The sequence below is a fragment of the Solanum dulcamara genome, chromosome 9, assembly GCF_947179165.1.
Source record: "Solanum dulcamara chromosome 9, daSolDulc1.2, whole genome shotgun sequence".
Taxonomy (NCBI): domain Eukaryota; kingdom Viridiplantae; phylum Streptophyta; class Magnoliopsida; order Solanales; family Solanaceae; genus Solanum; species Solanum dulcamara.
This window is the reverse complement of record NC_077245.1, coordinates 75,783,854-75,802,413: the sequence shown is the minus strand read 5'-3', so window position 1 is coordinate 75,802,413 and position 18,560 is coordinate 75,783,854. Positions and strand designations below refer to the sequence as shown.

Genomic DNA, 18,560 nt, shown 5'->3' with positions numbered 1-18,560 from the left:
CTCTGCTATATCTGGCTTCTGCTGTTGCTAATGACAGCCCGGTGAACGAAGCATCTAGCGTTCACATTGGATTCAAGAAAGAGCCGCAGCCCAAATAGGGTATATTGTAGACAACTTACTCTGACATTAACATATCAGTGATTGATTTCACAGCTTGAAATACGTGACAAATAGATCACACGAACACAATTTTATAATTGCTTCAGCACCCCAATGAGGTATAAAGTGGACAATCTACCTTGACAGAAGCATAAGTGGTTGATTCCACAGTTCAAACTCGTAATCAATAGATCACACAAATATAATTTTACGGTTGCTCCAAAGATTAGCTTTCGCTTCTATTGTTCCATATCAGAAAAACAAAAGGGAGGACTTTGAGAGTTTGAAGTCCCAAAGCATATTACATAAAAAAGGTAATTATATTTTATTCTAAAGTTTTATGATGCTGAAAGAATATTACAGTAACAAAAGAGAGATTTTTAACCTGCAAAAATTGGAAAAGTTGATTCTTTGGTTCCTCCTTTTTACAGGCTTTCATCCACTTTTGCATATTCTCATTGCATCACAAAACTCCATTCTTGAAGTGTAGAAAGATCAAATCTTGATCAAGTAAGCAAAACAAAAACATGGAAATCTTTATCAAGAAAGTTCATTTTCTAGTGTTTTTGATCCTTTTTGTGAACTTTTCCTTTTCAAGAACCATTTCTCAAGAATCACAATCAGCACAAAACTACTGTGGAGACATAAAGATTGAAGAGCCATTTGTTTCTCATAACTCAAAAAACTCATCTTTCTTGAAGAACCTGGTCCTTTGTAGATCAAATATTTTATACTTCAAAACTTCTCTTGGCCTTTTCCAAATTTCTTCAATTGATTACAAGAACAAACTTTTAACTATTTCTCATACTTCTTGTTCTTCTTCATCCAACTATGTTTCTCCTAAAGATTTATCTTTAGGATTTCCTAATCCCCCTTATCCTAACTCATTACTCCTATTCAACTGCTTAAATCCTATGCAAAATACATCAAATTGTCCTCATGACTTGAAAAATGAAAAAGATTCTTCTTTTAACTTATGTAAAGGTCTCAACAATAAAGGGTCCTTTTCTTTTTCTTGTTTGATGATTGATGATGTTCAAGATTTGGTCCATCCTAAAGAATTGAAATGTTCACATTATCGAAGAGTTTATAAAAGTAGTACTTCTCAAGATGGTAAAAATGTGAATTTTGAGTTTGGGACACGGATATCTTGGGATATTGATCATGTACCAAATCCTTGTGATGAGTGTAGAAAGCCTCATGGTAATTGTGGAGTTGGATTGAGATGTCTTTGCCATTTACCAGAATGCAGTAAGTTTACATATTTGGCCACTTGGCCCCAAAAATATTTACAGTTGCTAGCTAATATACATGTATTATACATTTAGTATACATATATTGTATATGTGCGGCTATTTTTCGGGGGGTTTTGTTTTAACCATCAAATAATTGTTTTTTTGTTTTTTTTTTTGGGCAGAGGTGGAGGTTTCTGTTGGTGCAATCAAGAGATCTAGTGGTACTATGCTTTTCTCTTTGATTTTCTTGATTGTTCTTTTGGATCTTCTTGAAGGGGTTTTAATGTAGTTAAAATTTTCACTCTCGTGTGTAAAAACAAGAAGTTATTTATTTAACTTTACAATTCCAAAGAATGATATGTTGTTATCTTGTTAAAAGAAAAGGTATGTTGTTTGGACTCTCCATTTGCTGTCTGGAGTCCTCAAGACAGCATTTTTATCAATATATGTCAGTTAAAATTACTAGTGGTGGGGTTCATTTTCCACTTAATTTGTATGAGCATGTGCAAAACTTCACTACTTTGGCACAACTTAAGGAACAAGTAGGGACATGATTTACAGCCCTTTTGATGAATGCATTGTTGAATTTAAGCTTTTCATTATTCTGTAAAGTTAATGTCATTGTTTGCGAGTTATATGAATCCACACTTTTTTATAGAAATATGTGCCAAAAGTTCATGAGGAGGATTGCTCCGCACACCCAGAACTCAATATAAGATGCAGCCCAACATTAGGTGAAACAAGAATTAGATAGGCCTGATCTTGATATTATCTTGAATCTAACTCAATTTTAAAATCTAGATCATGAGACGAGAATTGTCCAATATCATACAAGAAGGATAAATTTGGCTCCAACCAACCAATGTGGTACTCAACAATGTGCATGTGGTAGGGACCAAAATTTGAGGCAACTAAAATGCAAACATCTAGTCTTGTGATCATAGAAGAATTGTCTTGTTGAAAGGTTGAAAACTAGAGAGTTTATTGAGACAAATAACAGAGGATACATTAGTTCAAACAGTGGAAAGATGATAATTTAGAGCCCGTTTGGATTGCTTTAAGTTGGTCAAAACCAACTTAAAGCCCCTTTTCAGCTTTTGGACGTATTTGTATAATGCTAACTTTAAGCCAGAAAGTTCTTAAAGTCAGTCAAAAATGAAAAGTTAGGATTCCTAATTTTTTTTTTTAAGTGCTTAAAGTCATTTTCTTTGACCATGGAAATTACTTTTATATCTCTTATATTTTAACTAAATTCCCAACCCTAAAATTCACATAATTTTCCTCATTTAAGCACTTTTATCCAAACACTCAACTGTTTATTTATAAAAATAACTTTCAGCACTTTAAAGTTCTAAAAGCACTTCATACATAAAAGTTATTTTTTTTAAGCCCATCCAAACGGGCTCTTATTCTTGTTTTAGAACTGGTTCTTTAGATTAGTGCCCAAAGAATTAGTAATTTAATAGAGATAATGGTAAAAAAAATAAAGTGAATTATTACTTTTTCGTAAGTTTCACACTTTAAATATCAATTGTTCTTTTTTTTTCCTACTTGAACTATCATTATCATAGATGATGATAGTTCAAGTAGAAAAAAACGAACAAACTGATAATTGGCCTAATCGATTTCGACATGTGCTTCAATACATAAATGGTGACAGTATAGGTAAAAAAAAAGAAAACAACTGATAGATAGAGTGTGAAACTCGGAAAAAAAAAATCAAATGTGTTTGTAACTATTAACTCTAATTTAATATGTGCGAATCCTTTTGCATCTAATACAACAATATATATTGCTATAAATTTCTCTTTCTTGGCCTCCTGGAATTAGAGACTTGGTGTTGATTTATTGGGCTTGTTGAAATAATATCATAACTTTGAAGGGGTAAAGTACAAAAAATATACAAATATATTTACGAAATCAAATAACATATGATTGTAAGTAAAATCTCTATCAGAAAACTAACTTGTTATAACACGTTAAATTAATGATGTATAAAAAATAATTAAAGAAACAAAATTTGGTGAGAATAATAATGAGTACTTAGTTAAAGGTATGGTTTGTGGTCATCAGGGCAGAGCTAGAAGGGCGTGAAGGTTCATCTAAATCCTTTTGGGTTTATACAAAGTCAAAATCAATTATATATATAGAAGATTTTGAATTTTTTATATATTATACGTTAATTATATACATATTATATATAAATTATATATATAGTTATTTTTAGTTTAATAAGTTGAATGGACAAAGTTAACTGTAATTAATCAGCAAGTCATCTTGATGGCATCAAGTAATTTGTAGTGGAATAAATTTAGATACCGTATAATTGAAGTTGTTATGAAGTGGATTGGTTTATAAACTTTTACGGACTATAAATATGATTTAAACAGTAATCTCATAATTAGGTATATGTGCAATTCAATCGTTAAAATGAATTGAATTAATAAATGACTCATGACCTAACATGTGTAATTCTTGTTACTTATTTTTCAAACTAAAAAATATAGTAATGGTATATAGAATCATAGGGAGAAACTTCTATCTATTTTTTACATTTTTTCCAATTAATCTATTTGGGTTTTTTCCTTTGAGTCAATTTGATGTAAATAACACTGACTGATTTTTAAAAAATGAGAAAAATTAATCTAAACAGTTGTGTATCCAATTGATTAAATTAAAAATAACCAACGTATACAAATCCCCTAAAATAATCATCTATTATGAATAACGTGCCTAAATTGACTTGAAATTATTCCTAGCCCAACTCGTTCAAATGCTAAATTCAAAACATATCTATTAATATCTTATGTCACTGTCTTAGAATTTATAATTCATAAATTTCAAATTCTAATTCTAAACTATGAAAAGTGAGAAATAATTAATAAATTCACTTGTTATTCTACCAATTATGTTATTATCATTTCTTGATTCATTTAATGAAGATAAATATGGTTTTATTTCTGTCTTTAATATTAGGAATTCAATTTCATCTTTTCTTTTTCTTCTCCCTCTTTCGTAATGTTTCCTAGTTGATAGTTTCTTTTTTAATTTTTGGTTGTGGGTGCTCTTTTATTTACGACAACAATATATTTAGTGTAATTCTACAAGTGATGTTTGAGTGGATAAAATATACGCAAATTTTATATTAAATTTTTTTATTTGTATTCAATGTTTGAACCAAATCGATAATGACTTCCCACCTCGTGTATATAATGAAATTTTGAAACCAGTCTGTAAAAAGCTAAGAAAGAATTCTCGTTAATGGTTGATTGAATTTGATAGATTTATACTCAGAAATAAGAAATTTTTGTTTGGGTAATATCAATGACTTAACGCCCATCCGATGCATCCATTATGATTATTTTATATCCTCTTTTGTCTTTTCGTATGATTTTATTTACTATACCTATTGTTAATAAATTCGGTGTTCGATATCTGCGTCGAAGATCCAATTCTTGCATATGTATTAAGAAAGATATTGTTGGGTATTTACTAATAAATCTACCAAATATTTATAATATTTGACGGTTAATTCATTATTGTTATAGATTAATTTGAAATCATTGTTAGAATCTAGAAATTTCAGATCATGAATTTGACTCTGCTCAACTACTCTAAATTCGCGTTGTGTAAGCCTCTTATGTTGGAAAAACAAGTTTTATATATCAAATAAAAATATCTTTTTTCCATGAATAATTGTAACAGAAAATTGATTCTACAATTTAATTAGCTTTAATGGCTTTCCTTATGAGAAAATGTTGTTTTGACAAACATTAATTTTCCTATCCTTAAATATCTTTGATTTTTCCATTATTTTAATAGCATTTTTAATGCTGCAAATTGACTTCTAAAACTGACTACCCTTGCAACATTTGTTTCAATTCTTTAATTGGTATTAATCCTCCTAATTAATTTTTGTTGGATTCTGGTTCATAGTTTAATATTAGAAGAGCTTGATGAATCCTAATGGATACACCTATATCGAGTGAAATATCCTTAAGGATAATGTCTTTTGACACGTCTCAAACTATGAGAATTCTCTACAAATATTCGTGGTAAAGTACTTTCCATAAGATTTCCGACATGTTAAACGACAACATCCAAATATAGAAGTTTAGTATTTTAAGACAATATCTACATGTTGTGTGAAAAATGAGAGATTTCCAGCAGTGGGACAATTATTCCAGCAGTATTGAAGGTGACTCACAAGAAAACTTGTCTTGGTGGCCCATATTGTTATGATGATAGTAGTATTTATTAAGGTGTTCAAGAAAAATAGAAGAATTTCATAAAATAGAAAAATCAATTCACAACCAACTACTTTGATAAATGATGTGTTCATTCACTAATCAAAGTTAATATGTATATTAATTATTAAGTATGAGGCTTCTTTTGGGTACCAATTTGAATTTATCATGAATTTAATTAGTTTTACGTGGATTATCAGTCAATCACAATCTTTCTTATTTATCTAAACTTGAGATTGGTAATGTTAGCAAGCTGGCACTAGCGGAATTCAAAAGGAAATACCATAGCCGGTGAGTGAACGTGTTAAAAAGGGATAAGGTAAACACCCAAATACTACACATGAAAGAAGTTGTTGTAGCCTAAGTCCATGACACATATTGTCCGTTTGGCCCAATAAGTCGCATAATTCATTAATTGCACGGTTTGCCCCTCAAAATGGACCATTTTTTAATTTTTGTCCATAAAACTCAAACCTATGCCTATCGGGCATAAGTTCTTTAAAAGTGTAGGCATAACTTGTGAGAAATTGTGATTTGAAAATATAACTTTCACACCCTGAAAAAGTCATTTTGCTATAAGGAACAAAAATTAAATACCAACATAAAATAGGGCAAAAGTGCAAATGACCCTCACAGATTTGTCACTCAAGCTACATCATCATTGAGTCGAATAACACATTTACCATGTGAACTTGTATTATAGTATTATATCTTATAAAACTCTTCGCTTCCTATTTCATTTCGACGTGAGATTCGTCTAAGATGTCATATGCACCTCTTCTTCAAAAGCCTGCCAGTTCTTCTTTTTGACCCACTCTCGGTCAGACTTCTATCACAAACGTCACGTAGCCAATCTCGACTTGTTTAAATGAGATGTAACAATTGTTCTAATGGGTACCAATTTGAACATGGAGTTCATGAAAAAAAAATGCAATGTACTTGTACTTTTCTTCTTATCAAGAACAGACTGTCTGATGTATATATTATAACAAGTTGTAATTTAATGAAGGAGAAGCCCCATTTTAGACATGGTCCACCCCCACCCCACCCTCCTTTGTCTCTAGGAGTTGTGTACTTTTTCTTTTTGTTTTTCATCCGGTGTTCGGTATTCATATTGGAACTCGACTAAATCAGAATTCACGTCAGAAAGTCCACACCGTGGGGAGGTAAGCACTCCCTAACAAAGGCGACTCTGTATTCAAAGAAACTCAAACCCGAGACCTCTTAGTTAAGGATGAAGGGGTACTTAACACTCTGACACAAGTTAAAGAGCTGTGTACTAATTTGCCAGTGAAACTATAGTGAGTATTGTTCAGAGTATACTACAAAAAACTTGTGATCCTTCATTATTATTGCTGCTGGATGCAGTACCATTTTTCTTTTTCATATTAAATTTTAGTGTCTACACATACTTTAATATTGTCATGGTATTTTTAAAATAAGACTTTTAAATTATTCCATTTTTCATACATTATTATTAGAAGCGAATTCAAGATTTGAAAAATTTACCTAGTCATTGAATTCCCAACATTTACCTTTTTATATATATATGATAAATTTCTCAATATAAATATTACATCTGTACAAAGGGTGCACCGAAAATTACACTCAAACCCTTAGATCTGCTTCTGCTTACGATCCCTTTTCATACTCCCACGCACCTTGTTCTTTGATAATTTATAAGCAATGATAATGGAGTCAGAATTTTCATCAAGTGAATTAAGATATAAAGAAGTAAACAGTCAAATTAAAGAAGCTCAGGTGATTCAATATTTATGTATATATGTAAGATAGTTTTGACATTATATATACAATATAATATTCCCGCAAAGAAGATTTAGAAGAACCTATTGCGCCCCTAGCTCCGTCCCTAACCATGAGTGTTTCTTGATGTATGATTGAACTACTTTTTAAAAATTTATGGTGATTGTGTCATGTAGCGAATATCTCGACTAATCGAATGAGTATTTATTTATTCTTCCCAACAATTTTATAAATTTAATAGAATTTGAACCCTAGTCTCCCATAATCACGTCTATGGGTGTTTGTTTCAATCAAATTATTTTCTTGAGATATGGTCTACGAATCGAATTTCCCCTTTCCCACCTAGGGGCGGTACTATAGTTTCATTTACAGATTCAACATAACTTAATAGTTTTGAATCAGTACTTATATTTGTGTTTTAAAAAAATTACCTAATATATTTATGAAATATTTATTCAAAACTAGTAAACTATTTTTCTAAAAATCTCAACTCATAATCACAAAATCCTAACTCCGCCTCACATTGTTCAACTTGGGAGAAGATCATTATCAATAGATTCTAAAAACCCTACTTGTCTTCATAAAGCTAATAGTACTCGTGATTTCAAATCAATTGGAACATCAAAAAGCACAAACAACAATCTTGCATTCAAATTTTATACTATTGGTATAAGATGCCTTTTTTTCTTCTTCTTTTTATCTGCACATCCACTTTTGATAAATTCAAAAAAAAAAAAACAATCCATTAGATTCTTAGAATTAATTAAACAGTGAAACGATTAATAATTCTAAAAAAATATGCATATTTATAGGCAAAGGTTAAAAATAAAAAAGTTAAATGTGCTTAATCAGATATTAAGATTAATATTAAAATTTATCAATAATTGAAAGATCAAAAAACTCTATTAACTCTTCAAACTATGCTACATACTTCAAAATACTCTTCAAGTTACATTCATTCTAACTAGGTCAATCAAAAGAATAAGTCTTTCTCCCTTCTTCTATGTTTTTTTTTCTTTTTCTTACATGAGAGATTTAATGTAAATTCAGACAAATCTATAAGTTTAAAACAAAAAATCTAAACCAAAAAAAAAAATGGGCTAAGAGGGGAAAAATAAGAAGAAATTATCTAACCAAAAAAAATGAAAGAGAAGAAATTAACACCTTTCAATTATGTGCTCTTACAGTTGGAGAATTGCAGTGAGATGGATAGGATCCCTTCAGTTTTATTAGAGATTTCAGGTTCAGGTTCAGAGAATAGAATTAATCAAAAATATAAAATGAGTATTAAATATCAAGAACGCAGAACGAGCACCGGGCATTGGATAGAAAGAAACAGAAGAAATCATGTGCTCTTACATGCATAGATCATCAATGAGAACTCAACTTTATCTTGATTCTTGGGCATCAACTTGTCTTGATCTTCTAACCACAATCTACTCTCCAATCCACTTCTTGTCCTAAACATAAAAACAGCACAACTTGAAGTTGAATTAAAGAACCAATCATGAACATCCCACATAAGATCCACAAACAAACCATCCAAGAAAATACTTTGATTTCCCCTAAAATTCCATTGTAACCTCTTAACTCTAATCACCATCTTCTTATCAATACAAATTGATAAAACAGGATAATTATGTTGATGATGATTTTGTCCTTCATTTTCACCCCTACAACTTATCAAAATATCATGTTTTGACCCATTGTCACAAAATTGTGCCTTTGTTGAATAAAGGGTGTTGCCTGAAAAATGTTCTTGTCTTGAAATTAGACTAAATTTAGCCATTTGATTGTAATTCTTGAACTTTTTTTTTTCTTCCATGTCACCAAGAATTAAGCCAAGTTCAGAATCAAATGTAACAACAACATAGTACTTATCAATTGGTTCAGGACCAGACATGTTGTTGTACCTAGCATCACATAAATCCCAAAAAACTTCAACTTTTGTATGATCATCAAATTCAATTGCTTTCTTCCCCTTTTTCTTCTTGAAAATCGCGCTAATTTTGAAAGAATTTGAAGGGTTATCACCAAATTGTATGTACAAACTTTGTGACACATTTGTTTTGGACCATGATACTGTTATCAAGAACTGCTTTTTATTGGACAAAATTACTTTGTACAAACATGTAACATTGTTTTGTGTTGAAGGGATATTTGAAGAATTTTGAGGGAAACAAGAAGTGTTTGAATAATTAGAACAAGAAGTAGTTTCAGATACTACTTGTAATGCATATTCACTAAAACAAGAAGCAAAATCCCTCATTCTTGAAAAGAAAAAAAAAAAAAAGGGAACTTGGAAGAAAATGAAGAGAGTGTTTTTATTTTTTTTGGAATTATTTTAAATGGGAAGTTTTAGAGGAAAATGAAGTATAAATTCACTTCTCTGACAAGCACATGTAAAGTATTAAAGACAATTTTTTTTTTCCTCTCTCTCTTACACCTTTTGAAACTTATGAGAAGGAAGAATGTCTAGAAGTTTTAATTTTTTTAAAAAAATTCAAGTCATGATATTATTTTTGGTCTTTTAGTTATTGACAAATTTTAATTTTAGTCAATTCGATATATGATTTAACATATTTCATTTTTTTCTTAATTTTTGATCCCTTCGTGTAGAAAATTTATTATATTTGGACTATTTTATTAAAATTAGAAGAAAAAAAAACATCTCAGTATTTCAGAGGTGGAATTTTGAAAAAATAATGTGTACTCAACTTTACATCTATCTCGTGAAGGTGGACATAATATTTTCGATATATTTTCAACTCAAGTAAAGCATAATAAAAATAAATATAGAAAAAAAATATAATAGTGAAATAGTCATGCTGAAACATAATGAAAAAGATAACAGTAACAACACATAATACAATAATCGAAGCAAATGAAATAATAAATTATAACTCAAAAAGTTTGCAAAGATTCACAAGCAAAAGAATAAAAAATACAAGTAATTTATAGTTGTTTGATCGAATATTATAAGAATTAAAATTAAAACTTAAATAATTGAGGGATGAAAAATGTTGTTAGCCCTTAATTTATTCTCTGTCTGGCAGTTCATTTGAGATACTATATCAATTAAAAAATGAAAAAAAAATGTGATTATTTTATAGTGTATGGGATTTAATAACTGTTTACTATATTTAAGTACAATGCTAATGAAAGTTTGACCAAGTAGAATTGTTAAGTTACTAATTTATTAGTTTCTTGTAACCTTGGAATTGATGATTGACTAAGACAATTAATTAAGATATATAATTCATATACATTTAATTCTCAGTTTCTAAGAAGTTATCTGTCAAGGAATATATATAATTAAATTTAAATTTAGCTTAGTTTCTATTTAAATAAAGTTTACTTAATAAGTATCCAAAACCTTATAAGCAAAAAGAAATTTTGATTTAGAATTTATTATTTTAATTCAAATTCATTTCTACTTGTAATTACATAATAAATAATTTGATTGTGTTAATATTTTTTACACCATCAATACATGATTTTAATCTCTACATAGTAGATGAATCACTTAATTGGTAGTAACTAATAATTTTTTGACAATATAGCTAATTCATCATTAAATAGAATTATCGATTAAATTTTATTGTTTAGCTACAAAATATATTTTTAGTGGTGACTTATATTTACCTTATATTTATTTTCTTTGAAAAAAAACTAGACCATGTAGAATTTGAACTCTTCTACTTTTATTCTTAGAAGTCGTTTGGTAAAGTGTAAAATAAGCTTACTACTGAATAAAGCGTATTGATAATGTTGTCATTATTTTTTATTCACTGTTTGATTTTCGACATGTATTCGAGGCCAATTCTATCTTTAATGTATATTCATGTATTAGTAAATCTAGTATTGTCAATACTATAATTTATTATCTATTATTATATAGTGTATAATTAATACATATTCTATTTTTTCTAATGCATCGTGTCAAATGACCGCTCAGTAAAAAAAAGAAGGTGAATGGGTGGAAAAAAAATATTAAAAGGATATATTGGAACTGGTCCTACAAAATTAAAACCAAACTACTGTTGACCCACCAACTTCTATCACTAAATAGTTACTACAAAAAGATGAATGATAATAACACTTTTGGTCCCTTTTTAGTATTATTTTTTTAAAAAAAATGAATTGGCAAAAGAAAATTGGTTTCATTATTAATATGTTAATTAATAGCAATAAGTAATCTTTTTTAATGTTGGTATGCATAAATTTATAGCAATGTTGTAGGTAGAAGAAGGAAACATTAAATTCTTTTGTAACCCTCTTGAATCTATTAAATTTTTAGATGAATAGAGTCCTTTCATGTTACTCTAGACTACAACCTCCCCATCCATCCCCACCCCCACCCCACCTCACCCATCTCCTAGTTTTTCATAATATTAAAAAATATCCATATATTATCTGAGATGGAATAACGTTATCTTCCGTTGAGAAAAAATGTTTTGTTTGTACCATTATTGTTACCAAAGTGGCTCGAGTTTGTCCTTGTATGCTAACGGTAACAACAAAGGTAGTACATTTTTTAAACAAAGGGTAAATTTGTTCCATTGTTCAAATTGTTTAGGGTCAATTTTAACCTTTCACCAAAATAATATAATTGAAAACGCGCAAAAAGATATTCAAGTGTTAATTTCGCACAAATATTAATTTTTTTAAAAAAAATAATTCAAAACAGCAAGGATTTTAGAATGTATTAAGTTTATTAAAAATTTTGCTGAAAAATATTCATCACAAAAGAGAAAAAGAAAGTTAAAAGGGAAAGCGAAGATTTAATTTAAATATTTAATAGAGGGATATGATAAGGTAAAAGGCTGCATAGTTCAAGAAAGAAGTTAAATTTGTAATGATAAAAGTGTACAAAGGCATTAGTCATGTTTCAAAAAATAAAGTTGCAAGTGTAATGATTAATCTTTAAGCCTATAATTAGATTCTAATCATAATTACTTTTCATGCTTATTCTAAAACAAGATGAATTCATAGAGGCATATAAAAAACCAGTTTTTCAAGGGACCATAGATATGTCCTCTTATTTTACGACGGTAGGGACGATTGCTTCCATTACTGACCAAAAAGATACCAAAAACATTCTATGCTTGGGATTGGTCCAAAACTATTGTTTTATGTACTATATATCTCATTCACGCTAGCCTATTTTATAAAACACTGATTAATTTGTTTATCATAAAATTTGTTGCATCCTCTTCCCCTCTCTCGAAATTGTCTTTCTCCTCTCTTACCTCTCTCCTCTTTGCATCTTTAAAGTCTTTTGTCGAGTCTCAATTAAATGCTTAATAAAATGAAGATAATTTTTAAAAATAAAATGAGTAGAATAATACAAGATTGTGATCTTAAAAAGATAGAATACAAAAGGTATTTTAAAATGAATATGCGATCGAGATTACACTGCATAAGTACATGTGCAGAGGTGAGGCCTCAGTTGATCCTAAAAAGGACATATCATAATAATCGAGGTTCAAAATAAACATTCAAAAAAAAAAAAGAACAACTAGAGAGAAAGAATATAATATGAAGAGATGGACCCCAAAATTGTCATTTCAAAGGTATTGTCCTACCACCATGAACATCAAGAATATAATGCACTAGAAAAAAAAAGAAGAGGAAAATTAGTACTAAAGAATAATGTACTCAAAAATTGGTTTGAATTAGGAATAAAGAGAATCAAATTCATTGGATGAATTACTTTGTTATTGATTCACTAGACATAGCATAAGGCCCAAAAATTATTATTTTTTTTGTTTTCTAATCGGTAATCTAGTAACTGCTTTGGAGTCTGATATATTAATATGAATTCACGTTGAAAAATATCATTTTTGAGGTAGAGCGTTTTCTACCAGCCAATATAACCTTTTAACCATGACTTTAAGTTGGGGCAAGTGGGGCCCTATATTATTTTGGATTAATCCTGATTAATTCGGTGTTCGTGTTTGATGTCCGTTATTCGTTGTTCATTTTAGGGTTTGATTAACTTAAGTTCTTAACAAAAAGTCTCACGTTGAAGAATAAAGTATTTTTGATTAAAACAACTTTATTCGTAAAGCTCAAATCCGATAATTTAAATTAAAAATAAAGCGATATTTATCACTCACAGCTACCTTCAGTAGTTTCCCTCATCAATATTTGAAAAACTAGTAATGTTATATTCGTTGATATTTAAAGTTGGATTTAATTTATATATAGTGATCGTTTACAAACCTTTTACAATTTTAGTACGTTTTATCGTGTTAAAACAATCTATTATAATCTAAACAAAGGCCTAGATCATGAATATTTCGATGAACTGGCTTCTGGCCAAAAAAAAATTCAAAACATATATATGACCCTCCATAAGTATCGTGGGACCAGTATGTGTAGCCTCGGCACGATCCACGACACATTCATAGCATTTAGGGTACGCACAAGCGAAATTAGGTGATTTTCTAATTTTTTGTATATGTTAGCCCATAAATATTTTGGTGAACAAGCTTCAAGACAATTGTTTTTCGAAATCTATATGGGACCCTTCTTAATAACCCGAGGGATCAATACATGTAGTCTCGGCATGATCCACATCACATTCATAGCATTTTGAAGCCGCATAAGCAAAATTAGGCAATTTTCTCATTTTTCATGTGTGTTAGCCCATGAATATTTTAGTGAAGTAGCTTTTGGATAATTTTTTTCCGAAACCTATATGGGTTCCTCCATAAGTATTTAGGGATCAATACGTGTAGTCTCGGCATGATCCACAACGCATTCATAGCATTTAGAAACCGCACAAGCAATATTAAGCGATTTTCTCATTTTTCGTGTCCGTTAACTTATGAATATTTTGGTGAACTAGCTTTCGGATAATTTTTTTTCGAAGCCTATATGGGATCCTCCGTAAATACCTAGAGATCAATACGTATAGGCTCGGCACGATCCATTGACATTCATAGCATTCAGGGGGCGCACAAGCAGAATTAGGCGATTTTCTTATGTGCACGATTCGTGGTGCATTCATAATATTTAAGGGTAGCACAAGCGAAATTAGGCGATTTTCTCCTTTTTCGTGTGTGTTAGCCCATGAATATTTTGGTGAACTGCTTCCGATCGATTTGTGTTGGAAACATATATTGGACCCTCTGTAAATACTCGAGGGATCAATACATTTATCCTTGGCACTATCCATGGCGAATTCATAACATTTAGGGGCCGCACAAACGGATTAGGCAATTTTCTCATTTTTTTGTGTTAGCCCATGAATATTTTGATGGACTAGCTTCTAGACAATTTTTTTCCAAAATCTATATGGGACCCTCCGTAAGTACCCATTGTGATCAGTACGTGTAGTGTTGCCACGGCTCATTCATAGTATTCAGGGACCGCACAAGCGGAATTAGGCGATTTTTCTCATTTTTCGTGTATGTTAGCCCATGAATATTTTTGTGAATTTGCTTCCTGTCAATATTTTTCTGAAACCTATATGGGACCCTTCGTAAATATCCGGGGGATCAGTACGTGTAGCTTTGGCACAATTCACGGTGCATTCATAATATTTAAGGGCCGCACAAACAAAATTAGACGATTTTCTCATTTTTCGTGTATGTTACCCCATGAATATTTTGTTGAATTGGATTTCGGTCAATTTTATTCTGAAACCTATATGGGGCCCTCCGTAAGTACCTGGGAGATTAGTATGTGTAGCCTCAGCACGATCCACGATGCATTCATAGCATTTAAGGGCCGCACAAGCGGAATTAGATGATTTTCTCAATTTTCGTATATGTTAGCCAATGAATATTTTGGTGAACTGACTTCCGGTCAAATTATTTTAGAAACCTATAGGGGACCCTCCGTAAGTACCCGGGGGATCAGTACATGTAGCCTTGACACGATCCACAGTGCATTCATAGCATTTAGGGGCCGCACAAGCGAAATTATGCGGTTTTCTTCTCATTTTTCGTGTGTTAGCCCATGAATATTTTGTTGAAGTAGCTTCCAATCAAAAAAAATTGAAAACATATATGGAACCCTCTGTAAGTATTCGGGGGATCGGTACGTGTAGCTTCGGCACGATCCTATGTAAATTCATAGCATTTAAGGGTCAAACAGATTAGGCGATTTTCTCATTTTTCGTGTGTGTTAGCTATGAATATTTTGATGAACTGACTTTCAATCAAAAAAATTTCAAAACCTATATAGAACCTTCCGTAAGTATTAATGGGATCAGTACGTATAGCGTCGGCATTCATAGTATGTGTATATGATGAATGATTGTACATAGTGTAGATAGTCCTTTATGTGTCTAAACTGCTATCTTTTGTTTTAGCTGAACGACACTATGAATGATATATGACATTATAGTCTCTTGTTTGTTGATTAAGTTGTCTTCCTTGTCTTTTACTTTTTGAAATCTCAGCCTGAAAATTAGTAACTTGTCAATGTTTAGTTTCTAGACACCTGTTGATAGATATAGATCTTGATGATGACAGCATAAACAATGTCTCTCCTACTAATTCTAATGCAAAAGGCCCAAGAAATAGGCCATATCATGTGTTGCATTTGAACATCCTATTAAGAGGACACTTCCAACCAATGGCTTTGTAGATTAGTTGAGAAGTGTGCCCTTCTATATGGAAGGGAGCCCAAACAAAACATATAATATTGTTCATTGTATTAAAGATTAATACAATGAAAAAAGAGAGAATATATGAATTGATTTATCCTTGTTTTCTTTGTGAATACATAATGTATTACTATTGTATTACAAAAGAAATGATATATTATTAGTTCTCTTTATTTTTCCATGTATTATTTTTGAGTATATATCAATTCACAAATACTAACCAATTTACATTTCGAGTCAAACAACCCCCCCCTCCCCGAAAAGTTAGCTTGAAGGAAGACGATTGTTCAAGCCATATAATTAAGAAGCTCAAAGTTCTCGTCCTTCACCAATGTGGAAATCATTTCATTCATCATATCGCACGCATTCAGTTAGGTTGTCTAAATGAAAATTACTGACAAATTTAAGAAATCGTCAATATAATGTTAAAAGGGTATTATGGTCATTAAAGAACTCTCCTTAAGGATAGGGAAAATTATAAACTCTTACACTCTCCCCTTAGCTTCATTTTTCCTTGTCTCTCTCTCAATGGCTTTCGCCATGGAAATATCAACAATGGCGCAAGCCATGCAGCTCCATGCCCGAATAGTCAAATCGGGTCCTGAAGACCAAACCCATTTCCAAAATCTCAGCAAACTCTTCACTTTCTCTGCTCTTTCTCCTTCCGGTGACCTCACCTACGCCCGCCATATCTTAACCAATCTCCCAACCCCAAATTCATACTACTACAACACCATGATTCGTGCATATTCGGATTCTCCAGACCCGACCCGATCCATCAACCTCTTCCTCTCTATGCACTGCAGAGAAGAACCCGGGGTTGTACCCGGACCCGATAAGTTTACTTACCCGTTTGTACTGAAAGCTTGCTCGAAGTTACGGAATATCCAGATGGGGAAACAGATTCATGGGTTGATTTTGAAATCGGGTTTGATATCGGATCGTTATGTGAACAATGCCCTTATCCATATGTATGCAGGTTGTAGTAATTCGGGTCTTGCTTTGAAGGTGTTTGATGAAATGTCTGAGAGAGATGTTGTTTCTTGGACTTCAATGATTGATGGTTTTGTTGATAATAATAGACCTATTGAAGCTATTAAGCTGTTTGAGGTGATGATGGAGAATGGCGTGGATCCGAATGAAGCTACTCTCGTTTCAGTTTTGAGAGCTTGTGCTGATACTGGAGCTTTAAGTATTGGGAGGAAAGTTCATAGCTTAGTTAAGGAGAGAACTCTTAGTACGAAGGCTAATGTTGGCACTGCCCTTATTGACATGTACGCGAAATGTGGGTGTATAGATGATGCAAGACGAGTGTTTAATGAAACAAAGGATAAGGATGTTTATGCTTGGACAGCAATGATATCTGGTCTAGCAAGTCATGGGCTATCGGAAGAGGCTATGGAACATTTTGAGTTGATGAAGAGTTGTAGTGTAAAACCGGATGAAAGAACGATGACTGCTGTTTTATCAGCTTGTAGGAATGCTGGTTGGATTGGTAAAGGATTGTATCATATAAGGAGTATGAAGAAGTATAAGATAAGACCGACAATTCAGCATTATGGATGCATTGTAGACACTTTTGTGCGTGCTGGACAGTTAGAGGAGGCAGAGCAGTTTATCAGGAAGATGATGCCAATTGATCCTGATGTAGTGATGTGGAGGACGTTGTTATGGGGTTGTAAAGTTCACGGAGATGTTGAAAGGAGTGAACGCTTAGTAAAGGATGTTGAACTTTTGAAAATGGACTCTCGTGATTGTGGGAGTTATGTACTTCTTGGGAACGTCTATGCAGCCACAGGGAATTGGAAGGAGAAGGCGACAATGAGAGAGTTGATGAATCAAAGAGGGTTAGTGAAGACACCGGGGTCTAGCAGGATTGAGATTGATGGCAACGTCCATGAATTTACAGCTGGAGACTCCAGACATGTTGAAGCAGAGAATATCTACGAAAAATTGGATGAAATGGAACAAAATGTTAGAAGAGAAGGTTATGATCCTAAAATTTCCGAGGTATTACTTGAAATAGATGATGACGAGAAAGCATCTCAGCTTCTCCACCACAGTGAGAAACTCGCGGTGTCCTTTGGACTTATCAGAACTAATCCAGGAACTGTTATTAGGATAGTGAAGAACCTAAGGTCTTGCGAGGACTGTCATTTTTTCATGAAACTAATCTCAAAGTTATACCAAAGAGAGATCATCATTAGGGATCGTATCCGTTACCATCATTTCAAGGATGGTGAATGTTCTTGTGGAGATAGATGGTGATTGTAGTTGCCGTTGAGAAAATGTACCAACAGTTTGTTTTTCACAATTTTGAAGGACTCGATCTTGAACTTTCTGCAACTGTTGTGTGTTGCATCAATGACGGAGACCTCTGATTAAGAATGAAGGAGTACTTACCACTCCACCATAATCCTTGTTGATGTTAAAGAAATGCTCCTTTTGTCATTTGACCATACAGCAGTAATTGGTACTGGTTACCTGCCTTCTTCAAAGTTCTGTTATCAATTCTTTTCCTTTAAACAGCTGCATTTAAGATAGTAACTTCCATGGTTTCTAACAACAATAATAAAGAGAATTATTTACATT

The 18,560-nt window shown here is 31.7% G+C and overlaps 3 protein-coding genes across 4 annotated transcripts; 2 read left to right on the top strand and 1 right to left on the bottom strand.

The window, feature by feature from the left end:
- Positions 1-164: 164 nt before the first annotated feature.
- LOC129903004 (uncharacterized) lies at positions 165-1,796 on the top strand. Of its 2 annotated transcripts, XM_055978477.1 has the most exons (3): positions 165-413; positions 531-1,350; positions 1,517-1,796. In XM_055978477.1, the coding sequence occupies exons 2-3, from the start codon at positions 627-629 to the stop codon at positions 1,621-1,623; spliced, it is 831 nt and encodes a 276-aa protein (XP_055834452.1). In that variant the 5' UTR covers positions 165-413; positions 531-626; the 3' UTR covers positions 1,624-1,796. The 2 variants fall into 2 exon arrangements, with proteins under 2 accessions (XP_055834452.1, XP_055834451.1); XM_055978476.1 differs by lacking the exon at positions 165-413 and having other exon boundaries at positions 423-1,350.
- Positions 1,797-8,612: 6,816 nt separating this feature from the next.
- LOC129903323 (uncharacterized) lies at positions 8,613-9,614 on the bottom strand. The gene has a single exon (XM_055978846.1). It carries the CDS (start codon positions 9,612-9,614, stop codon positions 8,691-8,693), a length of 924 nt encoding a protein of 307 aa, XP_055834821.1. The 3' UTR covers positions 8,613-8,690.
- Positions 9,615-16,449: 6,835 nt separating this feature from the next.
- Positions 16,450-18,556, top strand: LOC129902607 (pentatricopeptide repeat-containing protein At4g21065-like). The gene has a single exon (XM_055977936.1). It carries the CDS (start codon positions 16,497-16,499, stop codon positions 18,234-18,236), a length of 1,740 nt encoding a protein of 579 aa, XP_055833911.1. The 5' UTR covers positions 16,450-16,496; the 3' UTR covers positions 18,237-18,556.
- Positions 18,557-18,560: the final 4 nt, after the last annotated feature.